Below are 21,612 nucleotides of genomic sequence, written 5' to 3' on the forward strand. Positions count from 1 at the left end.
TCCTAGAGCTTGGTTGAGTTCTGAGTGGGACAGTTAGTTTTTTGGTATTGGGGTTTGTTTGTTTGTTGTTGTTTTGCAGGGGGTGGAGTGGGTTAAGTATAATACATGAGGCTGGGCATGGTGGCTCATGTCTGTAATCCCAGCACTTTGGGAGGCCAAAGTGGGAGGATCACGTGAGGTCAGGAGTTCGAGACCAGCCTGGCCAACATGGCAAAACCCCTTCTCTACTAAAAATACAAAAAAAAATTAACTGGGCACGGTGGCATGCGCCTGTAGTCCCAGCTACTCGGCAGGCTGAGGCACGAGAATCGCTTAAACCCAGGCGGTGGCTGAGGTTGCAGTGAGCCGAAATCGCGCCACTGCATTCCAGCCTAGGCGACAGAGCAAGACTCTGTCTTGATTTAAAAAAAATATATATATATAATACATGAATTAAAAAGTAGAAGTATTTTTTGTTTTGCTTTATTTACCTTGCGTTAGGTAATATTAATAAATGCTCAGGCAGTCTTCATGAGTTTCAGGTGACCGTTTCTGATGAGAAAGAAATTTCCCCTTCTAAGTATATACTAGAGGTTCAAGTATAATCCTTTTATATTTGCACGGCTTATCAGTGACATTGGAAGCGCTGATTAGCCCAGTTAAACATAGGAAAGCTTTTTAGCATCTATTTACATAAACTTGATGCTAGCAGATCCTTAGTGTGTGTGTTGTGTTGTTTTCCTAGCATTCTGATTTTCCTGAATTACTCTTGGTCTCTGTAGTCTGTAATCTCAGACTTACTCAGAAATTCAGCCTATCAGTGACCGTTTTTATAGGGACTTTAATAAACCTTTCTGAATTCCGAATAGAGCTTGCTTGAGTTCTGAGGAGGACAGGGTTTTTGTTTTTGTTGGTTTTGGGTGGGCGGGCGTTAAGTTCATGAATTAAAATCTTTTAACATTTAAACATTAATCACTTCACTTATAGGGCTAATGAGAGGGAATCATACTTAAAGGCAGGTTGAGTGTACTCATGATCAATAAGAACTTTATTTTCTTCCTATTCCAGAACACAAACTGGTGTTGTTTTGTTTTGTTTTGTTTGTGAGATGGAGTTTAACTCTTGTTGCCCAGGCTGGAGTGCAGTGGCGCCATCTTGGCTCACTGCCACCTCCGCTTCCCACGTTCAAGTGATTCTCCTGCCTCAGCCTCCTGAGTAGCTGGGATTACAGACATGCGCCTCCACGCCTGGCTACTTTTTGTATTTTTTTAGTAGAGTTGGGATTTCCACTATGTTGGTCAGACTGGTTTCGAACTCCTGACCTCAGGTGATCAGCCCACCTCGGCCTCTCAAAGTGCTGGGATTAGAGGTGTGAGCCACTGTGCCTGGCCCAGAAACTGTTTTTAACGAGAAATAAGTACTGAAAAAAAAATTGATGTGTAAATGTCACAAATTTTCTAAATTTACACATCTATTTCATTTCAAAATAAATATGCTAATAAGTGTTTTGGTAGATTGCCTTGTTATTCCTACTCCCTGAGATACACATGTTAAAAGGATATGGATGTTACATGTGTATGTGATATTCTAACCACATGGTTTAAAACATGGGTCAGGAAAAGTGATCTCTGTTTTTATTTGATTTACTAAAATCACCAATAAAGCTAACACTTGACTCTATTATTTATGGGCTTAAGTTTTTAAACTTAGACCATGACTGGGTATTTCACTGAAATATTCCATTGAAAGGAAAAAACTGTTTTGAAATGTTACATTTTCCTCTTCTGAAATATTTAACAACACCTTAAGCAGCTGACTTGTTTTTTTAACTCAGTTTTTCAGCAAATATTCATATTTTTAAAAATTACTCTACTCTGCATTATGTAGTACATTTCATTGCATGGCAAAAACTTCATTATATGAAGCTTTCATGCTATTCTAGGTACATAGCATAATAAGGAGGACATGGATATTTTGTCTGGCTTCAAATCATAGGCCCACTATGGTAACAGCTGGGTGATCTTGAGCAAGTTTATTTTCCTCATCTGTAAACAGGAGTGGTAATTCTGCCTACCCCATAGAGTTTTTGTGAGATCAGATGAGTTAAGGTGTTTCTAGTGCTTTGAGCAGTGCCTGGCATTTAAATACTATGTAAGGGTTAAAGTTACTATTGTTGGCACTTTAAAAGAGAGAATTAGAACCAGCTGTGTAGCCGAGTTTTCTTGTCTGCAAAAGGAAGAGCTTGAGTTAGATGTTCTTCACAATGCTTTCCAGGCTCCAGTTCTTTCTACTCTAAGATTCTAATATTCCTTGGTGAACGCTTATTCCCTCATTGGCACATTACTTGCCTGTGCTACTTGACCTGCAGCTTAGAAATTAGAGTAGGTTCTAATAAAGGCTAGTGCCAGGTTTATGCAAGATGTGGCCTCCAGGGAGCTGGTTTCATAAACCTGAGCCTGTTGACCCAATCCCTTTCCTGAGGTTATCAAGCTTCTTTATGGGCTTACTTGTAGGGCCCGTCCCTCTCTCATAGCTTTCAGAGCAACATTCCCTGGTGGCTTCCAGGTGTAGAACTCCACAGTGTATGTCAGTATTGTCCAGAAATTAGGTTTCAAGTGGGCATTGCAAGCTTTGAAGGCACACAAAATAAGCTGCTCAGAATGCACAAACTATTAAACCATTTACCCTTTCTGGCAGATATAGGGTATTACAACTTGTCAAAGGATTCTAATTGGTTTTGACCTACTTTTTAAGTTAGAAAATTTATTTGCTGATGTTAGAAACCAGTTCTTGAGTAAGCTGTTAGTAGCAGCTGATTAGGAAAACACAATACTTCTGACCTTTCCTTCTCCTGTTAATTATTTGGATTTAAACAAAATGAACACACATGCCCTGGTAGAAATATGGATCATTTGATCTTGATACATATTTGAGAACTGTATTGGTTACTTATAATACCTTAAATGATTTGTTTTTCTCTTTGTGTATTTGTGTTTGTGCTGTATCCATTTTCTCTTGCAGCTTGAACTCAGTGAAAATAGAATCTTTGGAGGTCTGGACATGTTAGCTGAAAAACTTCCAAATCTCACACATCTAAACTTAAGTGGAAATAAACTGAAAGATATCAGCACCTTGGAACCTTTGGTAAGTAACCGAGAATTTGGAAACTGGGATTTACTGGTCATTTTCATTTTCATATTTCTTTATAGTGGGGGAGGGGAATTACTGGCAATAATAATTGGTTGAGAAAGTGGTGGTTTTTTACTTTTTAGAGAAGTCCCAATTTTAAAGATCAGGGCCTCTCTAATTAGATGTATTCTTGTAACTTTGCTCTCTCCCTGCCTGATATTGTGGTGGCATCCTTCAGAAGAGAATTTTTGGGGGTATTTTGTTTTGGGTCCACTTTTGAAATTTATATATTGACTGTATAGCCTTAAACATGTCTCTTAACAATTTTTTCCCTCAGACTGGCTAAGCCATTATGCACTTTTATACTCTAACAGAAAAGGCTATTTATGTTGTGTGGCATGCCTGAATTGTAGATGGAACAATCAAAGACAGCTCCGTTTTAAGCTTTAAGTCATCTAATTCATGATCTTGTATTCTAGCTGGATTATTGTTGCCTAGAGTTTTGCATGGAAACCCCAAGATCATCCTCAGTCTTACATATTGGGATAAGATATGAAAAGCTAAGTTTTAGTGCCACTTGGGTTTTAGACTTGCTGTGTGACCTTGGGCAAACTGCTTCTTCTCTCTGGGCCTCAGTTTCCTCATTTATAGCAGGGAGGATAATAATCCCTGCCTTACTTACCTCACTTAGGAGTTCTGAGAATAAGATAAAGTAATGTATTTACTTTGCTTTGTAAGTTAATGTACTTACTTTGCTTTTTGTCCAGTTTGTGTGGAAGTTGTAGTGGCCAGAAAAGGGCTTCCAGAGGCAGGGGGCTTAATGCAGTTTGTAGGGCAGCCCCGTAGGCTGTGCTATTTGGCAGAGGGTTATGTAGCATATAGGTGTCTTTCAGAATGCAGAAGAGACCCTAGAGGGTGAGACATTTCTTCTCTGTTGTCTCTATTCTGATGTCAGAGTATATTAAAATATGTGGATTTCACATCACTTGTATAGAATGCTCTGTTGATATTTCAGGGGAAGACAGAGTTAAATTGTAGCTTCTTTTATAATGAAGAGGACTTCCTGACAAGAGTTAGAAGATCTTTTCCTTCCTAAACAGTTTGAGACTGCTCCAATACAGATTTAATCACCTTTTACTGAGTCTCTTTATGTGTGTGTAATATATGTATTCTTTTAGAGAGGTCTCACTAGGTTAGGCCAGGCTGGTCTTGAACTCCTGCCCGCAAGTGATCCTTCCACCTCGACCTCCCAAAGTGCTAGGACTACAGGCCTGAGCCACCATGTCTGGCTGAGTCTCTTTAGTTTTACATTTCATTAAGTTGTCCATATTTAAGAGCTCATATTTCTCATAAATGTAATGCCTCACCAATGCTCCATGCATTTTGCCCTTTTTCCTATTACAGGTATACCCAGATACTCAGGCTCTTACAGTTTCATTCATTTCCTTCAAACCAACCCCCATTTCTAGTATTTAAGCCAACATTTACTGACTTTTGCTGCATCCAAGGACATGAACATTTGCCCATTGTATCCTTATATAACCCAGGGAAGAGAGAATGACTGTCCTCTTTTTAGAGATGAGGAAGCTGAGTTTAGAGAATGTAGATAATTGTTCGGGACAAATGGCAGAGTAGGGATTCAAATCTAAGTCTAGGCTGGGCACGGTGTTTCACGCCTGTAATCCCAGCACTTTGGAAGGCCGAGGCGGGCAGATCACTTGAGGTCAGGAGTTTGAGACCAGCCTGGCCAACATGGTAAAACCCATCTCCACTAAAAATGCAAAAAATTACCTAGGCGTGGTGGCAGGCGCCTGTAATTCCAGCTACTTGGGAGGCTGAGGCAGGAGAATCACTTGAACCCAGGAGGTGAAGGTTGCAGTGAGCTGAGATCATGCCTCTGCACTCCAGCCTGGGTGACAGAACGACACTGCATCTCAGAAAAGAAAAAAAAAATCAAAGTCTGCTGTGCTTTTCATAGCCCTTGGGACCTGTTCTTCTCTTTCCACCTGTAAATTTATTTCATGCCCAAATTTCCTTAAGCTGGGAATTCCAACAGGAGCACCAAATTTTAATTGCTGATGCTTTCCCATTCAGATGGGCTACACTAAGCCTTTGTTTATTGGTTAGTGACAGACATACTAATCCTAGGTTGTTGTGAGCATAAGAAACCCTTCTCCTCCCGCCCCCTGTTTTTTCCCCCTCGTTTGATTTTTAAAGAACAGAGTAGCAGGCAGTACCTTTTCACTGTTGGCTAGTTGATGACTGGCCATTACCTGATTCTCGTGGCAGCCTGAATCCTCTGATGATCAGAAGCCTTTTTCAGTGTTGTAGCACACAGCGATGGAGCAGAAGCAAATACTGTGTGGGAGTTGTTTGTTTGCTTAAGTTTTTTCCTGATCTGGTCAGTAATGTATAAGAGGACCCTCTGGTGGCTGTGAAAGTCTCAGTCCCCCAGGATAGTGAAGGATGAAAAGTAATCTTGGTTGTGTTCACCATTTTTAGAGGATCTGCTATACCCATACACTTACTGGGTGCTTTAGGCATGTTTTATTAGTAATTGTCAAAAAAAAAAAACTTGGCTACAAAGTGGATAGAAGTAGCATGGCCCTTATTTTATATTGAGGAAGCTAAGGCTTGGGTGAGGCTGAATCCCTTGTCCAGAGTCACACACCCTGTGGCAGAGCCACAGGGCTGCACACCAGAGCTATTTCGAAAAGCCTGGGGTCCCGCCATTCTGCTGTACTTGGCACTGAGATTCCTGGTGGTGCTAGGTTGGTCTCCTGAAGTTCTAACTTGGAGAAGGTGAAGGGGGGGAGAAGTTGGGTCCATTTTGACTTCTGGCAGTATTCTTCAGTGGGGAAAAACACCATCCTCATCCTCATTAACCACATACATTTTGAACACCGTCTACTTTGAGCCCAGTTCTTACAGTCAATGCAATGATTGTGAATGCCTCTGCTTGCTACAGGGACATTAATCGAGAGACAAAGAAGGCATCAATTCAAACTTCCTTGGACACCTTTTTTAAGAGACCTGGGCCATCCAAACCATCCCCCAAAGCCCTTCTAAATTCTAAGAAGGCAAGCAAAATTATTGTTAATAAAATGTTTAATGTTTATTATGGCTAGCCTATTAGCTTACATCAAATTTCTGGTATGGTAGAGTTGTAATTTTTTCTATCAGTATTTACACATTACATTGGGATCCTGAATAATCTGTGTGTAGTGTATTTTGTGCCTATTGGGCCTTAAAGCACAATTTTACTACTTTCAGCAGTTCCAGAGCACTATAGTTATTTGGGATGTTTGTTGTTTTCTTGCTTTCATTTCATTTTTCAACCTACTGATTGGCATGTCCAAATTGTTTGATAAGGGGTGCTTTGCCAGGAAGTAGCCAGAAATCTCACATAATTGTACAGTTTCGGAAACAGGAGCACCTTGGAGGCCCTGTATACTGGAAGAGTCAGTGAAACTAGATAGAGAAATGACTTTTGGTATTAAAAAGCATTAGATAAATATCAGAGGTTGTATGTGTTTTTGTGCACCTATTTCTAGGAAATAATTCTGAAATATAAATGGCTCATTCCTTTTAAGTGGAGAATTTTTAGAGTGAACCTTTTTGGAAAAGCTGCCTGAAGCTGACACTCTAGCTGGCATCGAGTCAGTCTTTGTGAAGAGAAAGCCAGTATGCTAGCTAGCTGTCTGGGGTGGCATTGCAGCATTTTTTTCCTCTTTGGCAAGAAGTCATACCTGGGCTTCTGGAAGTCAGGGCCTGACTGGAAGGAAACCTAATCTGAAAATTACATGTTACAAAAGCAGCTCTACGACCAGAAGGGCTGGGGACAGCTTTCTTAAGAGGTCAAGGAACTGACTATATAAGCACATTGTTTGGTCCACAGACTCTTGGATCATTGTACAATTTATGTTTTGAAGGGTGCAACGTTTGCCTGTTGCTGTAACCCTGCTGCGTGTTCCCTGCATGAATAAAACAAGTGTGGGAGCCTCTTTCTTGATCAAGAAGATCAAGTTTCTTCATGTGCAGGGGTCAGTAGCCCTTTTCTCTAAGGGCCAAATAGTAGGTTCATTTGGCTTTATAGCTTGTTTATATAGTCTCTGTCACAACTAGCCTGCTTGGCCATTTTAGCACATAAAGAGCCATACATAAATAAATGAGTGTGACTGTGTTCCAGTAGAGCTTATTTTACAAAAACAAGTGGTGGGCCAGAATTGGCCACTGGACCACTGGTTCCCAACCCCTGCTCTAGAGCCTTGAGGCAGATTTTCATATCATTTTATATCTTCTCAGAACTACATAGATACCTTGAGTTCTGAAAATAAGGTTTTGTTTTGTCTGCCTTTCTTCTCAGGTTGTTGTGAGTGTTGTAACAGCTTTCCTAATAAAGCAGCAAAGCCTGTTAAGCATCAACATTTATTTTTTAGAAATTATTTCATGTGGAGGTCCTCTTAATGTTTGGGTGTTTTTAGTACTCTTTTCTTAGAGAATACCAAGGATTTTCTCTTGATTCAGAACCATTAAAGGTTGTGTCTGTGAAGCTATCTAAATATATGTACTTATTACTCCTATTCTGGAAGGCACTAGGCTATGTGCTACTTCACATTGGGTTTGCCTTTCATAGGCTGCTCCCTCTTCTATCTACAAGGGTCTACTGTCGCTTCCTGTTGCTATCTCCTGACTTGCCTATAGTGTAGTCTCTTAATTTACCCTTAATCAAAACTTAATAGACCTGGGATTGAAATACTAGTACACATGATAAATGAAGATCTGAGTAAATACATAGACATTTTCCAGTGCACTTTGACTACTCAGAAAACTTAGGCCACCTTTTTATAGCTTAACTGTTTTTAGATAGATGAAACTGATGGTTCCAAAGAAATAAGGTATTGCAACAAAATTTCAAGGTATGGTAAATAAAATCTGAAGAACTTCACATCATAGGAGTCTGGTAACATGTCAGTCTTTTCCCCAAACATTGAAAAAGAAGAGTGCAATGTTTCTCCCTATTTCTGAAGTTTCAACTCTGCGCCCCTCTGCTTTTTCCCCAGCCTGTATTGACTCCTGTCTTCCCTGAAAATAGCTGCATTGCCACACTTTATATTTTATTTCATTCTCTAGTGTTTCATGTCTGTGCCCTAAGTAAAATTGTAAGCACCCTGAGATTGTGTTATAAATCTCTGAATTTTTCTCTATACTACCACCCTAGAACATTAAAGACTGCTTGATACCCAGGAAGTTCTTAATGGCCATTTGATTACTCAAATGTTAACATTTGTTTCAGCTAAATTTATTAAACTGATTGTCTCATACTGTGAAAATAACTGGATTTAATAAAAATTATTTTCAATTTATATTGCTTTAGACTACTACGCTGCCAGAAAAACACAGTTCTCTGGGAGAGTAGATAAAGGAAGAGAGGGACTAAAGTCTAGTAACCTAATATAAAGGTTGCAAAAGACTTGATGTGTTTTTTTGTATATGAGACTGAATGGGTAGCAGGAATCGAATATAGAGCCTAGAATTTTACCTCTTCAAGAGATGGGTTTGTTACTTATATTCCTTTGGTTTAGGAGTTGTGGTTTTTGATCCTTTTCTTCAGAAAAAGTTAGAATGTCTGAAAAGCCTGGACCTCTTTAACTGTGAGGTTACTAACCTGAATGACTACCGAGAGAGTGTCTTCAAGCTCCTGCCCCAGCTTACCTACTTGGATGGCTATGACCGAGAGGACCAGGAAGCACCTGACTCAGATGCCGAGGTGGATGGTGTGGATGAAGAGGAGGAAGATGAAGGTGAGTAAGCTCAGCATCCAGTGAACCTGATGTCTGCCTTTCAAAGCATCTGATAAAAGCTATTGGATGTTGGCCGGGTGCAGTGGCACACACCTGTAATCCCAGCACTTTGGGAGGCCAAGGTGGAGGGCATTGCTTGAGCCCAGGAGTTTGAGACTAGCCTAGGCAACATGGCAATACCTTGTTTCTACAGAAAATAGAAAAAAAATTAGCCAGGTGTGGTGGCACATACCTGGAGTCTTAGCTACTCAGAAGACTGGAGGCTGAGGTGGGAGGATCACTTGAACCTAGGAGTTTGAGGCTACAGTGAGCCATGATTGTGCCCCACTGCACTCCATCTCAGAAGACAGAGAGGCTGCCTCAAAAAAAAAGCTACTAGATGTTCTTACTATTGAGGAAAAGTGTGTGTGTGTGCACGCACGCGTGTGTGTGTATTTTTTTTAATGTAGGCATTCCATTAAATTGATAGCTTAGGCCTATTTCATAAGACCCTGGCCTCAATGGATCCTCCCACCTCAGGCTCCCCAAGTGGTGGGATTACAGGGATGAGACACTGAATCTGGCCCGGGAAGCATCTCCTGAAGCCTACAAGCTAGGTTAGGATGCTGTGCGTATTAAACTGTAAACCCCTTACTCTTACAGGCTTGCCACTCTGCTCTTCTCAAGTCTTCCTACTTCAGGGGTCTTCAACCCACAGGCCACAGACTGGTACCGCTCCATGGCCTGTTAGGAACCAGGCCGCATGAGCGGTGGGGAAGCCTCATCTGTATTTACAGCCACTCTCTATTGCTCATATTACTGTCTGGGCTCCACCTCCTGTCAGATCAATAGTGGTTGGTATTAGATTCTCATAGGAGCGCAAACCCTGTTGTGAACTGCACGTGTGAGGGGTCTAGGTTGTGTGCTCCTTATGAGAATCTAATGCCTGATGATCCAAGGTGGAGCTGAGGCGGTGATGCCAGTGCTGGGGAGTGGCTGCAAATACAGATTAACATTAGCAAAGAGGTTTGACTGTACAGAGATCATAATAAATCAATTGCTTGCAGACTCATCAAACCCTATCTGTGAGTGGCAAGTGACAATTAAGCTTCATCTGGTGGCAGGCTTTATAGTGGCAAGTGAGTTGGTGTACTTCAGTTGTACAGCTGCATCTGGTGACAGGCTTTAAGTCAGAATCTGATTATTTTAGTCCGTGCCTGGCCTGCCCATTTTTTTATTTACCACTTCCATCCGCACCTCTTTCCTGCACTGCGTATTCGTCTAAGTCACAGTTTTGGTAGGCCCACAAGCTAACCCTATCCAACATGAGTAAAAAACGTCGCTGGAGAACTTCTTTGTAAAGGGGGAAAGATCCAGTAATGAGACAGCGGAAGACAAGACTGCCAATGAAAAGAAAGCTTCATTGAAAAGAAAATACCAAGAGTGCTACTTAAATTACAGGTTCATTGCAACAGACGATTCACATTCTCCAAGCCCACTTTGTATAATATGTGGCAACCAGCTATTCAATAAAGCCATGAAACCTTCGAAACCGCTTCACTGGTTGGGCACAGTGGCTCACGCCTATAACCCCAGCAGTTACGGAGGCCGAGGTGGATCACCTGAGGTCAGGAGTTCAAGACCAGCCTGGCCAACATGGGGAAACCCCAGCTCTACAAAAATACAAAAATTAGCCAGGCATGGTGGTGCACACCTTTAGTCCCAGCTTCTCTGGAGGCTGAGGCATGAGAATTGCTTGAACCTGGGAGGCAGAGGTTGCAGTGAGCTGAGATTGCGCTGCTGCACTTGAGCCTGGGCGATAGAGCGAGACTCCATCTCACACACACACAAAAAAAGTTGCTTCACCACTTGGAGACCAAGCACCCTGCATTTTAAAGACAAGCCTTTGGAGTTTTTCAAAAGAAATAAATGTGAACATGAAAAACAGAGGCAATTATTGAAAGCTTCCACTTCATCAAATGTGACTACACTGAGAACATCTCATTCTTAGTGGCCAACTGCATTGCTAAAGCAAAGAAGTCCTTAACTAACTGCATTGCTAAAGTACGCCCTTTACTATTGAAGAGTTGATCCTGCCTGTTGCTAAGGACATTTGTCATGAACTTTTAGGAGAGGCTGCAGTTAAGCTGCAGTTCAAAAGGTGGCACGTGTTCCTCTTTCGGCTAGCACCATAACTAGATGAATTGATGAAATAGGAGAGGATATTGAGGCACAGTTGTTAGAGAGGATTGATGAGTCACCATGGTACGCAATGCAGGTTGATGAGTCTGCCAGTGTTGACAACATGGCAACAATGCTTGTTTTTGTGCGATATATTTTCAGGAGGATGTGCATGAGACTATGTTATGTGTACTTCGTTGCCAACCAACACCACAGCTGCAGAACTATTCAAGTCTTTTGAATGATTACATATCAGGAAAACTGAATTGGTCATTTTGTGTCGTATATGCACAGATGGAGCGGCTGCCATGGCTGGACGGCTTTCTGGTTTACTACTCGAGTCAAAGAGGTCACTTCTGGATGTGAGTCTATGCACTGTGTCATCCTTAGAGAAATGCTGGCTAGCTGACAGATGTCACCTGAACTTAACATTTTGCAGGATGTGATTAAAATTATCAACCACATTAAAGTACATGCCCTTAACCCATGTCTGTTCACGCAGTTCTGTGAGATGGATGCAGAGAATACTTCTCTTACACAGAGAAGCGAGGTGGCATTCTAAAGGTGGATCACTGGCCAGAGTTTTTGAGTTACGAGGCCTGCTCCAGAGATTTCTTTTAGAATTAACAGTCACCACTAGCAGAACATTTTAGTAACAGAATAAGTGGTAAAACTTTTTTTTTTTAAGTTCAGAGGTTCACGTGCAGGTTTGTCGCATAGATAAACATGTGCCATCCCATCACCTAAGTATTAAGCCCACTGTCCATTAGCTAGTCTTCCTGATGCTGTCCCTCCCCAGCCCCCACTTATAAGTGAGAACATACGTTTTTTAGTTTTCTGTTCTGAGCATTGGGATTTTTGACATGTTTCAAACAGTAGCAGTGATTTTGAAAGAGCCAGGGCCTTCTTTCTCGCAGCTGGTGCATGATCATCTATCTCAGCTTTCAAAAGAGTTTGAGCATTACTTCCCAACCACAAAAGACCCCAACCTGGGAAGGAATGGATCCACGACCCATTTGTGAATAAGCCAGGTCAATTGACTTTGTTCATGCTTGAAGAGGATCAACTGGTTGAGATCACAAATGGCAGTGGCCTTAAAAGTATGGTTTGAGATAACTTCAAAATCTCTATATTCTGGATTAAAATCAAGGTGGAATATCCCGAGATTGCCAAAAAAGCACTGAAAAACCTGCTTCCATTTCCAATATCCTATCTTTGTGAAGCAAAGGTTTCTGCAGTGACAGCAACCAAAACAAGATTATGGAGTATACTGGACATAAGCAGCACACTTCGGGTGTCAGTGTCTCCCATTGCCCCCAGATGGGACTGTCTAGTTGCAGGGAAAACAAGCTCAGGGTTCCCAATGATTCCACATTATCATGAGTTGTGTATCATTATATGTTACAATGTAATAATAGAAATAAAGTGCAGAATAAACATAATGCATTTGAATCATCCTGAAACCATCCCCCGACCCACAGGCTGTGGAAACATTGTCTTCTACAAAACTGGTCCCTGGTGCCAAAAAGGTTGAGGACCACTGTCCTACTGTACTACAGTCATCATCTTGGGTAAATCTCTTGATTCATAAGGCCTGACACTTAGTAGGTACTTGGTACCTGTTTGTTATTGCCAACTATAAATAAAATAGCTTTCCCTTCCATTGACATATGACCAGAGTTTAAAAAGGTAATGATTTCAAATAACTATGTTAGATTCCATTTTTCATTCACAAGGGAAAGAATCTCTGATCATAACATAGAATTAAAAGATGATTTTCAGTAGTTTTGGCATTTGACCCAGGATGTTTACATATTTTACAGATTTACTGATTTTAAGAAATAACTAATACTTCCTACCCAAGATATCACTCCTGTTAAGTTTGTGTTTTCTTTGCATGCTGAGTTTGTTTACTCTCAGTCGCTCTTAGAATAAAACACTTCTTACCTCCAGATGGCTTAGAGCAGCAGTCTCCAACCTTTTTGGCACCAGGAACTGGTTTCATGGAAGACAGTTTTTCCACAGATGCGGGAAAGGGGTTGGGGGCAGCAGCTGAATGGTTTTGAGATGAAACTGTTCCACCTTACATCAGGTATTAGATTCTCATAAGGAGTGCACAGTCTAGATCCCTCCCATGCGCAGTTCACAATAGAATTTGCACTCATGAGAATCTAACAGGTGATGTGACAGGAGGCGGAGCTCAGGTGGTAATGTTCACTGGCCTGCTCTTCACCTCCTGCTGTGCGGCCCAGGCCACGGACCAGTGCCAGTCCTGGGAGTTGGGGACCCCTGGCTTAGAGGAAGCAGAATGATTAGTTTTCACATCAGTAAGTATAAATACCTCTTTTCTTTAAAAATTAGCACATACAGCAGAAATTATCAAGAAGATAGAGGAAGAAAAGAAGGAGGTTGGGTGCAATTAATGGAAGCATTTTTGCAGTTTTTTTTTTTTTTTGAAGCATATTGAGACAGGCAAAAATTAATGAGTTATAAGGTGGTAAAATGGACAGAGAATAGGACATCTCACCTACTTCCAAATGTTATGTCCCTTTGTCCCTTCTGTAATTTTTCCATTTTTCCTAAAAACCGTTTGTGCTTGTTGTCTATTTAAGTTCACCTCAAGAACAGCCACATGTGCAAGAGCCAGTAAAGGACATTCCTTGGAAGGTGGGGGGCAGTTCCTGAGAGCAAAGATGGATCAGCCAACAAATACTGGAGCATTTTCTATGTGCCAGGCACTATGGAAAAATAGTGATTTAAAAAAAAAAAAAAAAGATTCCTACCCTCTTGGACCTCACAGAGAAATGGTTATATATATTTTTAATCATAAATAGGCTGTGTATGGTGGCTCACACTTGTTATCCTAACACACTTGGGAAGGGTGAGGAAGGATGATTGCTGGAATCCAGGAGTTCAAGACCAGCCTGGGCAACATAGCCAAACCCTATCTGTACAGAAAAAAATTGTTTTAAATTAAAAATCGTAAATAATAATTGCAAGTAAGCAAAGTGTGTTGTAATGGAGAAGCACCACATACTCATGGTGAGAGCCTATGACCTGACATTGGGAGGTCTGGTGAGTAAGACTGCCTAAGGAAGTGATGTTGACTGAAACTCCAAGGTGGAGTCAGAGTTAGCCAAGCAAAGAGGATGGAAAGAGCATGCAGAGACCAGGAGGTAGGTGAGAGCATGGTGAGCTCTAGGACCCAGGAGAAGCAAGAACTGCCACACTAGCGGTCTGCATAATCAGGTAGAGATGCAGGTGCCTCTCAGCCTCCTGTCCCGAGTCACGGGGTTATTATGGGTGTTTCTCAGGTTCCTGATTTGAGCAGCTGACTGTGACTGGTGGTATCATTACCCAAGAGAAGGTACATGATTTTTTTTTTTTTTTTTTTTTACTTTTTACTGTGAAAAATTTCAGACAGTGATAAAGGTAAAAATAATAGCGAAACAAACCCCCATGTTCTTATCACTCAGCTTCAGCAATTATTGGTCATAGCTGATCTTGCTTTATTCCTGCATACCCTTCCCTTCTTCCCCACTCTATATTATTTTGAAGCAAATCTTAGCCGTTGTATCATTTCATCAGCGAGAATTAAAGTGTTTATCCTGTCTGCCAGGACTTCTAGCCCTCTTGATTTTATGGGACTGTATTGGACAAAGGGACTGAGCTTTATCTCGTAGTAGAAAGAAAGTGACTGCAGTTCGTGGCCTTACCAGGATTTGTTCTGTGAGCCAGCCCACAGATCCTCAATACCTTGTGCCCTGTGGAGCATCGAGGATATTTAATGAATCCCTTTCGGACTATTTTCAGAAGGAGAAGATGAGGAAGATGAGGAGGATGAGGATGGTGAAGAAGAGGAGTTTGATGAAGAAGATGATGAAGATGAAGATGTAGAAGGGGATGAGGATGACGATGAAGTCAGTGAGGAGGTCAGTGCAGCTGTTTTCTACCCTGCTTCCTATTTGTAATTACAACAAAAGTGGGGGTTTCAAAAAGATGACAAAAGAAAAGAAAAACACCTTTTGAAGAAAGTAGTATACCTGTGAATACATTTACAATATGAATCCGGTTAATTTAGTTTTTGTCTGCCTTTAAATAACTACTAAGTGGAATGCCTACTGAACTCAAACTAGTATGTTCCTGGCTGTGCAAGGTAAGTTCTGGCCCTCTGGGGGAAGGAATGAGTTGAGTATTCAGTATGGTGAGAAAACTGGAAATGTTGAGAATTGATGGTATGTCTGTTCCTTCATTGAATTGTAGGGAAGTCTATGTTTACCAAGTCTAAATTTTTTCTTGTATATTCAGTTTAATTCAGTAAATATATACCTGCTATGTTAAAGAGTTGGGGGTACAAAATGAAATGAGATTGTGGTGTGCCCTGAAAGAGCAGATAGTCTGGTTTATAGAATACCCAATAATAGAGGATCCCTGAGGAAATGAATGCTATACGAGGGCAGGAGAAAACAGTGTCTTGACTTTGACCCTCAAAGGGGTTTGAGAAACAGGCAGACAACATTAGCTATTAACAGAACGCATCCTCTTTTGCAGTATAAAAATAAGGCTAGGGGTTTGTGTGATCTCATTAGGTGTATGATTGACATTAAGGTTCTGAAAGAAGCTTTGTATATGAATGGGATATAGAAAGGAATTTTTGTCTAAACCAGTTTTGAAATTTGAGATTTTAAGATGATTTCTTGAATTATCCAAAGTTACATACTAATTAAACATCTAGCAAATGAACTGCTTGCTTCTTAAAAAAATTTTTTTTAGAAAAATTATAAAGCACATTAAGGAAAATCAGTGGGTCTTGGTACATCAAAGTAGATAAAAATAACATTACAGTTTCCTGCTTGATTGATATTGTCGCGTTTATTTGTACTTAGTTTGGCAGAATTTGTACTATTTGCACTTTTCAGTTTGGCAGAATTTATCTAATGTTAGGCTGTTTGCTATTCTTTAGGAAGAAGAATTTGGACTTGATGAAGAAGATGAAGATGAGGATGAAGATGAAGGTGGGCCTAATGCATGCATTTTGATCATTATCAGTCAAAAATTAGATAAAAACATCCATTATTTAGAATTTGATCCCACTGAGAAGAAAATAAAATACCCTTGGCTCTGGCGGTCTACACACACATTCACGTTCTCGTTTCTATCATCCCATCAGTGTGTCTGTGCTGGTGCAGGCTGCTTGCTGCTACAGCAGTTATTCCTGTCTGATGGCAAGGGTCCTGTTGGTCTTCAGTCCTCATGGGTTTTTTTTGGGGGGGTGGTGGTGGTGTTTTGCGACAGAGTCTCACTCTGTTTCCCAGGCTGGAGTGCAGTGGCACTATCTCGGCTCACTGCAAGCTTCGCCTCCTGGGTTCACACCATTCTCCTGCGTTAGCCTCCCGAGTAGCTGGGACCACAGGCACCCGCCACCACGCCCAGCTAATTTTTTTGCATTTTTAGTAGAGATAGGGTTTCACCATGTTAGCCAGGATGGTCTCTCTCCTGACCTCATAATCTGCCCACCTCAGCCTCCCCAAGTGCTGGGATTACAGGCGTGAGCCACCATGCCCGGCCTGTTGTTTGAGATGGAGTCTCGCTCTGTCGCCCAGTCTGGAGTTCACTGGTGCAGTCTCAGGTCACTATAGCCTCCACCTCCCAAGTTCAAGCGATTCTCTGCCTCAGCCTCCCGAGTAGCTGGGATTACAGGCATGCACCACCACACTTGGCTAATTTTTGTATTTTTAGTAGAGATGGGGTTTCGCCATGTTGGCCAGGCTGGTCTCGAATTCCTGGCTTCCAAGTGATCTACCTACCTCGGCCTCCCAAATTACTGGGATTACAGGTATGAGCCACCGTGCCTAACCTGGTCCCCATGTTTTAAATATGTTTTTAGGACCAGTCATTTGGTTTACTGCCAAGTGTGAGGTTTCTGTGTTTGGGAGTTATTTCATTTAAAAAAAAAGAAAAGAAGGCTTTAATAATTGAACCATCATTTTCAGAATATATAAATAGATGTAGCAGTTTCCCAGTTTTATCAGTGTTAGTCCTTTCCCCACTACAACCAAGACGAGTGAAATAGCTGTTACTTATTTAATACTGTTAAGTATGCCGCCCTGGACAACGTAGACCCTGTCTCAACGGAAAATTTAAAAGTTAGCTGGAAACGGGTGGGGTGGCTCATGCCTGTAATCTCAGCACTTTAGGAGGCCGAGGCAGGTGGATCACCTGAGTTCAGGAGTTCGAGAGCAGCCTGGCAACATGGTGAAATCCTGTGGTGGCACGCAGTCAAACCCAGGAGCAGAGATTGCGGTGAGCTGAGATCACACCACTGCACTCCCCTGGACAACAAAGCAAGACTCTGTCTCAAAAAAAAAAAAAAAAAGTGTTAGCTGCGCATGGTGGTACACGCCTATAGTCCCAGCTACTCGGGAAGCTGAGGTGGGAGGACTGCTTGAAGTTGCAGTGAGGCTGTGATGGTGCCGACGCACTCCAACCTGAGTGACAGAGGGAGACCTTGACTCAAAAAATAAATAAAAGTCTCATGGTTGTGTCTCAGAGAATCAGGTGTTCACTGTGCTGTTGGCTCATGTTTTCTCAGCATCCACTTTGTGTCAAGCTCTCAATTACATTTACACTAGATATTACCCTAGTTAGGACCTGGTCACTGCCTTTAAGAACCTGTATGATTGGGAGACCGAGGCGGGCGGATCATGAGGTCAGGAGATTGAGACCATCCTGGCTAACACAGTGAAACCCCATCTCTACTAAAAATACAAAAAAATTAGCCGGGCGTGGTGGCGGGCGCCTGTAGTCCCGAGCAAAGATCGCGCCACTACACTCCAGCCTGGGCAATAGAGTGAGACTCCGTCTCAAAAAAAAAAAAAACCTGTCTGAAATACGATTTTAACATATAGTTAATTTCATTAAAATAACCATGGATTTTATTAGTTGAAAAAGTTGGTCTATATGTAAGTCTCTGTGTCTCGACTACATAATACTCTTAAGAAGTTCCTTTATAGTTAATACTAGTTTGCTACAATTTGAGTCTTAACGATGTTCCATACTAAGTGTTTTTTGTGTTATTTAATTCTCAGAATAACATTTTAAAGTCAGTACCATTGTCCCCATTTTACAGATGAAAAAGACTTAAAGAGGTTAAGCTTGTCCGAGGTCACTTGAAAATAAGCATGGCTTGAAGACATCCTAGATAGCGCGAGGGTTTTTGTTTTGTTTTTTTGGAGACACAGTTTTGCTCTTGTCACCCAGGCTGGAGTGCAGTGGCACAGTCTCAGCTCACTGCAACCTCCACCTCCCGGATTCAAGCAATTCTCATGCCTCATCCTCCAGAGTAGCTGGGATTACAGGTGCATGCCATCATGCCTGGCTAATTTTTTTTTTTTTTTTTTTTTTTTTAGTAGAGACGGGGTTTCACCACATTGGCCAGGGTGGTCTGGAACTCCTGACCTCAGAACATCCGCCCACCTTGGCCTCCCAAAATGCTGGGATTACAGGCATGAGCCACCATGCCTGACCAGCTCAGGTTATTAATATGCATTTTAGTAACTGCTAGATTTGTTAAAAGGAACATCTGGAAGAAAACACCTTAAAATTGAGGAAACTGGATTAACTTTCCTGTGTGAGTTGAGGTGCTGCTGTGCATTTTGCTTTTCTTGGTTCTATGGTCACCACTTATACTCACTATTAATCACCTATGTTAATCTGATCAAGTTTACATTGTTTTATCTCCTAACCGTCAAAAACTTTGTTGCTGCCTCCATTGGCAATAATCTAAGCAAAATGCCTTGCCACTCTCCTAAAGTCAATTTTTGTTACTGTTCAGAGGAGGAAGAAGGCGGGAAAGGTGAAAAGAGGAAGAGAGAAACAGATGATGAAGGAGATGATGATTAAGACCCCAGATGACCTGCAGAAACAGAACTGTTCAGTATTGGTTGGACTGCTCATGGATTTGGTAGCTGTTTAAAAAAAAAAAAAAAAAAAGGTAGCTGTGATACAAACCCCAGGACACCCACCCACCCAAAGAGCCAAAGAATAGTTCCTGTGACATTCCGACTTCCTTCCATGTAGTCCCTCTTGGTAATCTACCACCAAGTTTGTGGACTTCACCCCAACAAAATTGTAAGCGTTGTTAGGTTTTTGTGTAAGACTCTTGCTGTAGCGTGGATAGCTGTGATTGGTGAGTCTACCGTCTGTGGCTACCAGTTACACTGAGATTGTAACAGCATTTTTACTTTCTGTACAACAAAAAAGCTTTGTAAATAAAATCTTAACATTTTGGGTCTGTTTTTTCATGCTTTTCTTTTTAATTTTTTTTTTTTTTTTACATTAGGACATTTTATGTGACAACTGCCAAAAAAGTATTTTTAAGAATTTAAGTGAAATAAACACGTTACTCTTTGGTAAAGCCTAGTTGTATGCTTACATTTTTAAATTACACTCTCATTGTAAGCTCATGTTAAAACACACCAAAAAACTGGTTTATTTGGCATTTTTATATTAGTAGTTGTTGAGGGCAATTGCACAAATTTGTAGGATCTTTGAGCATTTAGATCAAATCCTCATTGATAACAGAGGAGTAAATGAAGCATACTTTTAAAAATAATGTTCAAAATGGAATGCTCTGGTGCCCTGAAAACCAGTAAAATAATGTTAGGTTTCAAGTATTATGTGAATTAAGGGAAAGAAGATAGTGTAAAGCAGAAGGCCTTCACCAGAATCCCAAGAGATCTGAATTCTAGTTCTGACTCTGCCACTGATTTTCTGTGTGACCTTGTGTTGACTCTGGGTCACCTCCCAGTCTGTAAAATTGAGGGGGTGTGACCAAATGGCTTCTGAAGTCACTTGTAGCACTGATGTTCTGTGACCCTTGTTGACAGGAAGGTCTGAAGAGGAAAATGGGCTTTGCACTCGGCTGAAACATGTAGGGTTTGACTGATGGGTGAACACAGTATGGTTTGTTGTCAAGACAGGCGTGAAAAGGGGGAATGACATGTGAAAAGCCTCACCAAGCAATGGATAGGCACTGCCTGAGGTCAACTCAGGTTTTCCAGAAGATGGAAATTTTCTGTATTCTTACAGATCTTAAAAGGATTTGGGAAAGGAGAAGGATATTCTGTCTGTATTCAGTGATTAACCATTTAGCAAAAATAGATGTATGACTGTATTATCAATACAGTTTTTTATAGTGGAAAATTTAAGGATTGTTTTAGTAAATCTTAGCTTACGGCTACTGGAATGAGTGAGGTTTTTGATGCATGTAAATGCAATATGTAAAATTGGAATCTAATTTGAATTTATAACTAACAGAAGTCACAGTCTCTATGGAGCCCCCAAATTCTGTACTTTAAAATCAAAATCTCCCATAGACTTTAAAATGGAGTTTCTTTTTTGCAAAGAAAATCCAAGAAAATTTGATTTTTGATTTTACAGGTATTAACTTTATTTTCCCCAACCATGAGGCCATTTTAGCAAACCTTCAATACATTGTAAAATGGTTTCTTCTGTAGCCTAGGTGTGTCCTTAAGGTTTTGCTTATTTGTCAAATGTCAAACACAGTAACTGAGTGATTATTTTTCCTGGTTTTTTGTTTTGTTTTGTTGTTTTTTATTTTTTTTATTTTATTTTTGAGACGGAGTCTCGCCTGTCGCCCAGGCTGGAGTGCAGGCCTGATCTCAGCTCACTGCAAGCTCCACCCGGTTCCCCATTCTCCTGCCTCAGCCTCCGAGTAGCTGGGATCTGTGGCCGGCCACCCTCGCCTCGCTAATTTTAGGCTTTAGTAGAGACGGGTTTCACTGTTAGCCAGGATGGTCTGACTTATCTCGTGATCCCACTGGCCTCGGCCTCCCAAAGTGCTGGGATTACAGGCTTGAGCCACCGCCCCCGGCCTGTTTTGTTAGTTTTTTTAAAGAAAGTTTACAGAACTTTCCAGTACCTACCAAGCCTGTAGGATATGCCGGGCTCATTGGCTAGGCAAAAGGGAAGGGAATTGGGTTAAAGAGACAAGCCAGCCTTTGGTGCTCATAGTAACTAGTCAGGAAGAAAAGACATCAACACAAGTAATATTTACTAGGACCTAGGAGCAAGAGGTTTGGGTAAGTTTTAGTGTAGCTCAGAGGCTGGAGAGGTAGCACCCAACCCTGAGGGAGGGAAGCTTCATAGAAAAGAAAGTATTTGAGCTGCACATGCAAGTATGAATAGCGTTTATAAATAGGAATAGAAAAAGAAGGGAGTATCTTGGTAAGCAGAGGTTAGAGGTAGGAAACTGCTGAGTATAGTTAGATACAAGTAGATTTGATAACACGTGAATAGATGATGATACTGGACTAGTCATTTGGGCCCTTATAGAGGGCCTTGAAGGTCAAACCCTTTCTGTGCATTATAGTAAAATGCTGATTTCATCTATATGTGGCTGGTGAAGATGCCTTTGACATGGTCCTCAGAGAAGCAAGCTGTTTGGTGATGAGGTCACACAGCAGACTATTTTTGGAGTTGTCTCCCATCTGAAGGAGAACATTGAGAGGATTTGCTT

The 21,612-nt window shown here is 41.2% G+C and overlaps 1 protein-coding gene across 5 annotated transcripts in view; it reads left to right on the top strand.

The window, feature by feature from the left end:
• ANP32B (acidic nuclear phosphoprotein 32 family member B) overlaps positions 1–19,369 on the top strand; it is a 31,708-nt gene extending 12,339 nt beyond the window's left edge. For 2 of the 5 annotated variants that reach the window (XR_002517508.2, XR_002517507.2), the window contains exons 3-8: positions 3,001–3,123; positions 8,723–8,912; positions 11,367–11,434; positions 14,886–15,004; positions 16,036–16,087; positions 18,907–19,369. Coding sequence is in view for 3 of the 5 variants with exons in the window: in XM_003911464.3 (XP_003911513.1) it covers positions 3,001–3,123; positions 8,723–8,912; positions 14,886–15,004; positions 16,036–16,087; positions 18,907–18,974 (552 nt within the window). In the remaining 2 variants the exon portion in view is untranslated. The other 3 variants (XM_003911464.3, XM_009188448.4, XM_021927341.2) reach the window with 2 other exon arrangements.
• The last annotated feature ends 2,243 nt before the right edge of the window (positions 19,370–21,612 follow it).

This window comes from Papio anubis, chromosome 13 (assembly GCF_008728515.1).
Source record: "Papio anubis isolate 15944 chromosome 13, Panubis1.0, whole genome shotgun sequence".
Taxonomy (NCBI): Eukaryota; Metazoa; Chordata; class Mammalia; order Primates; family Cercopithecidae; genus Papio; species Papio anubis.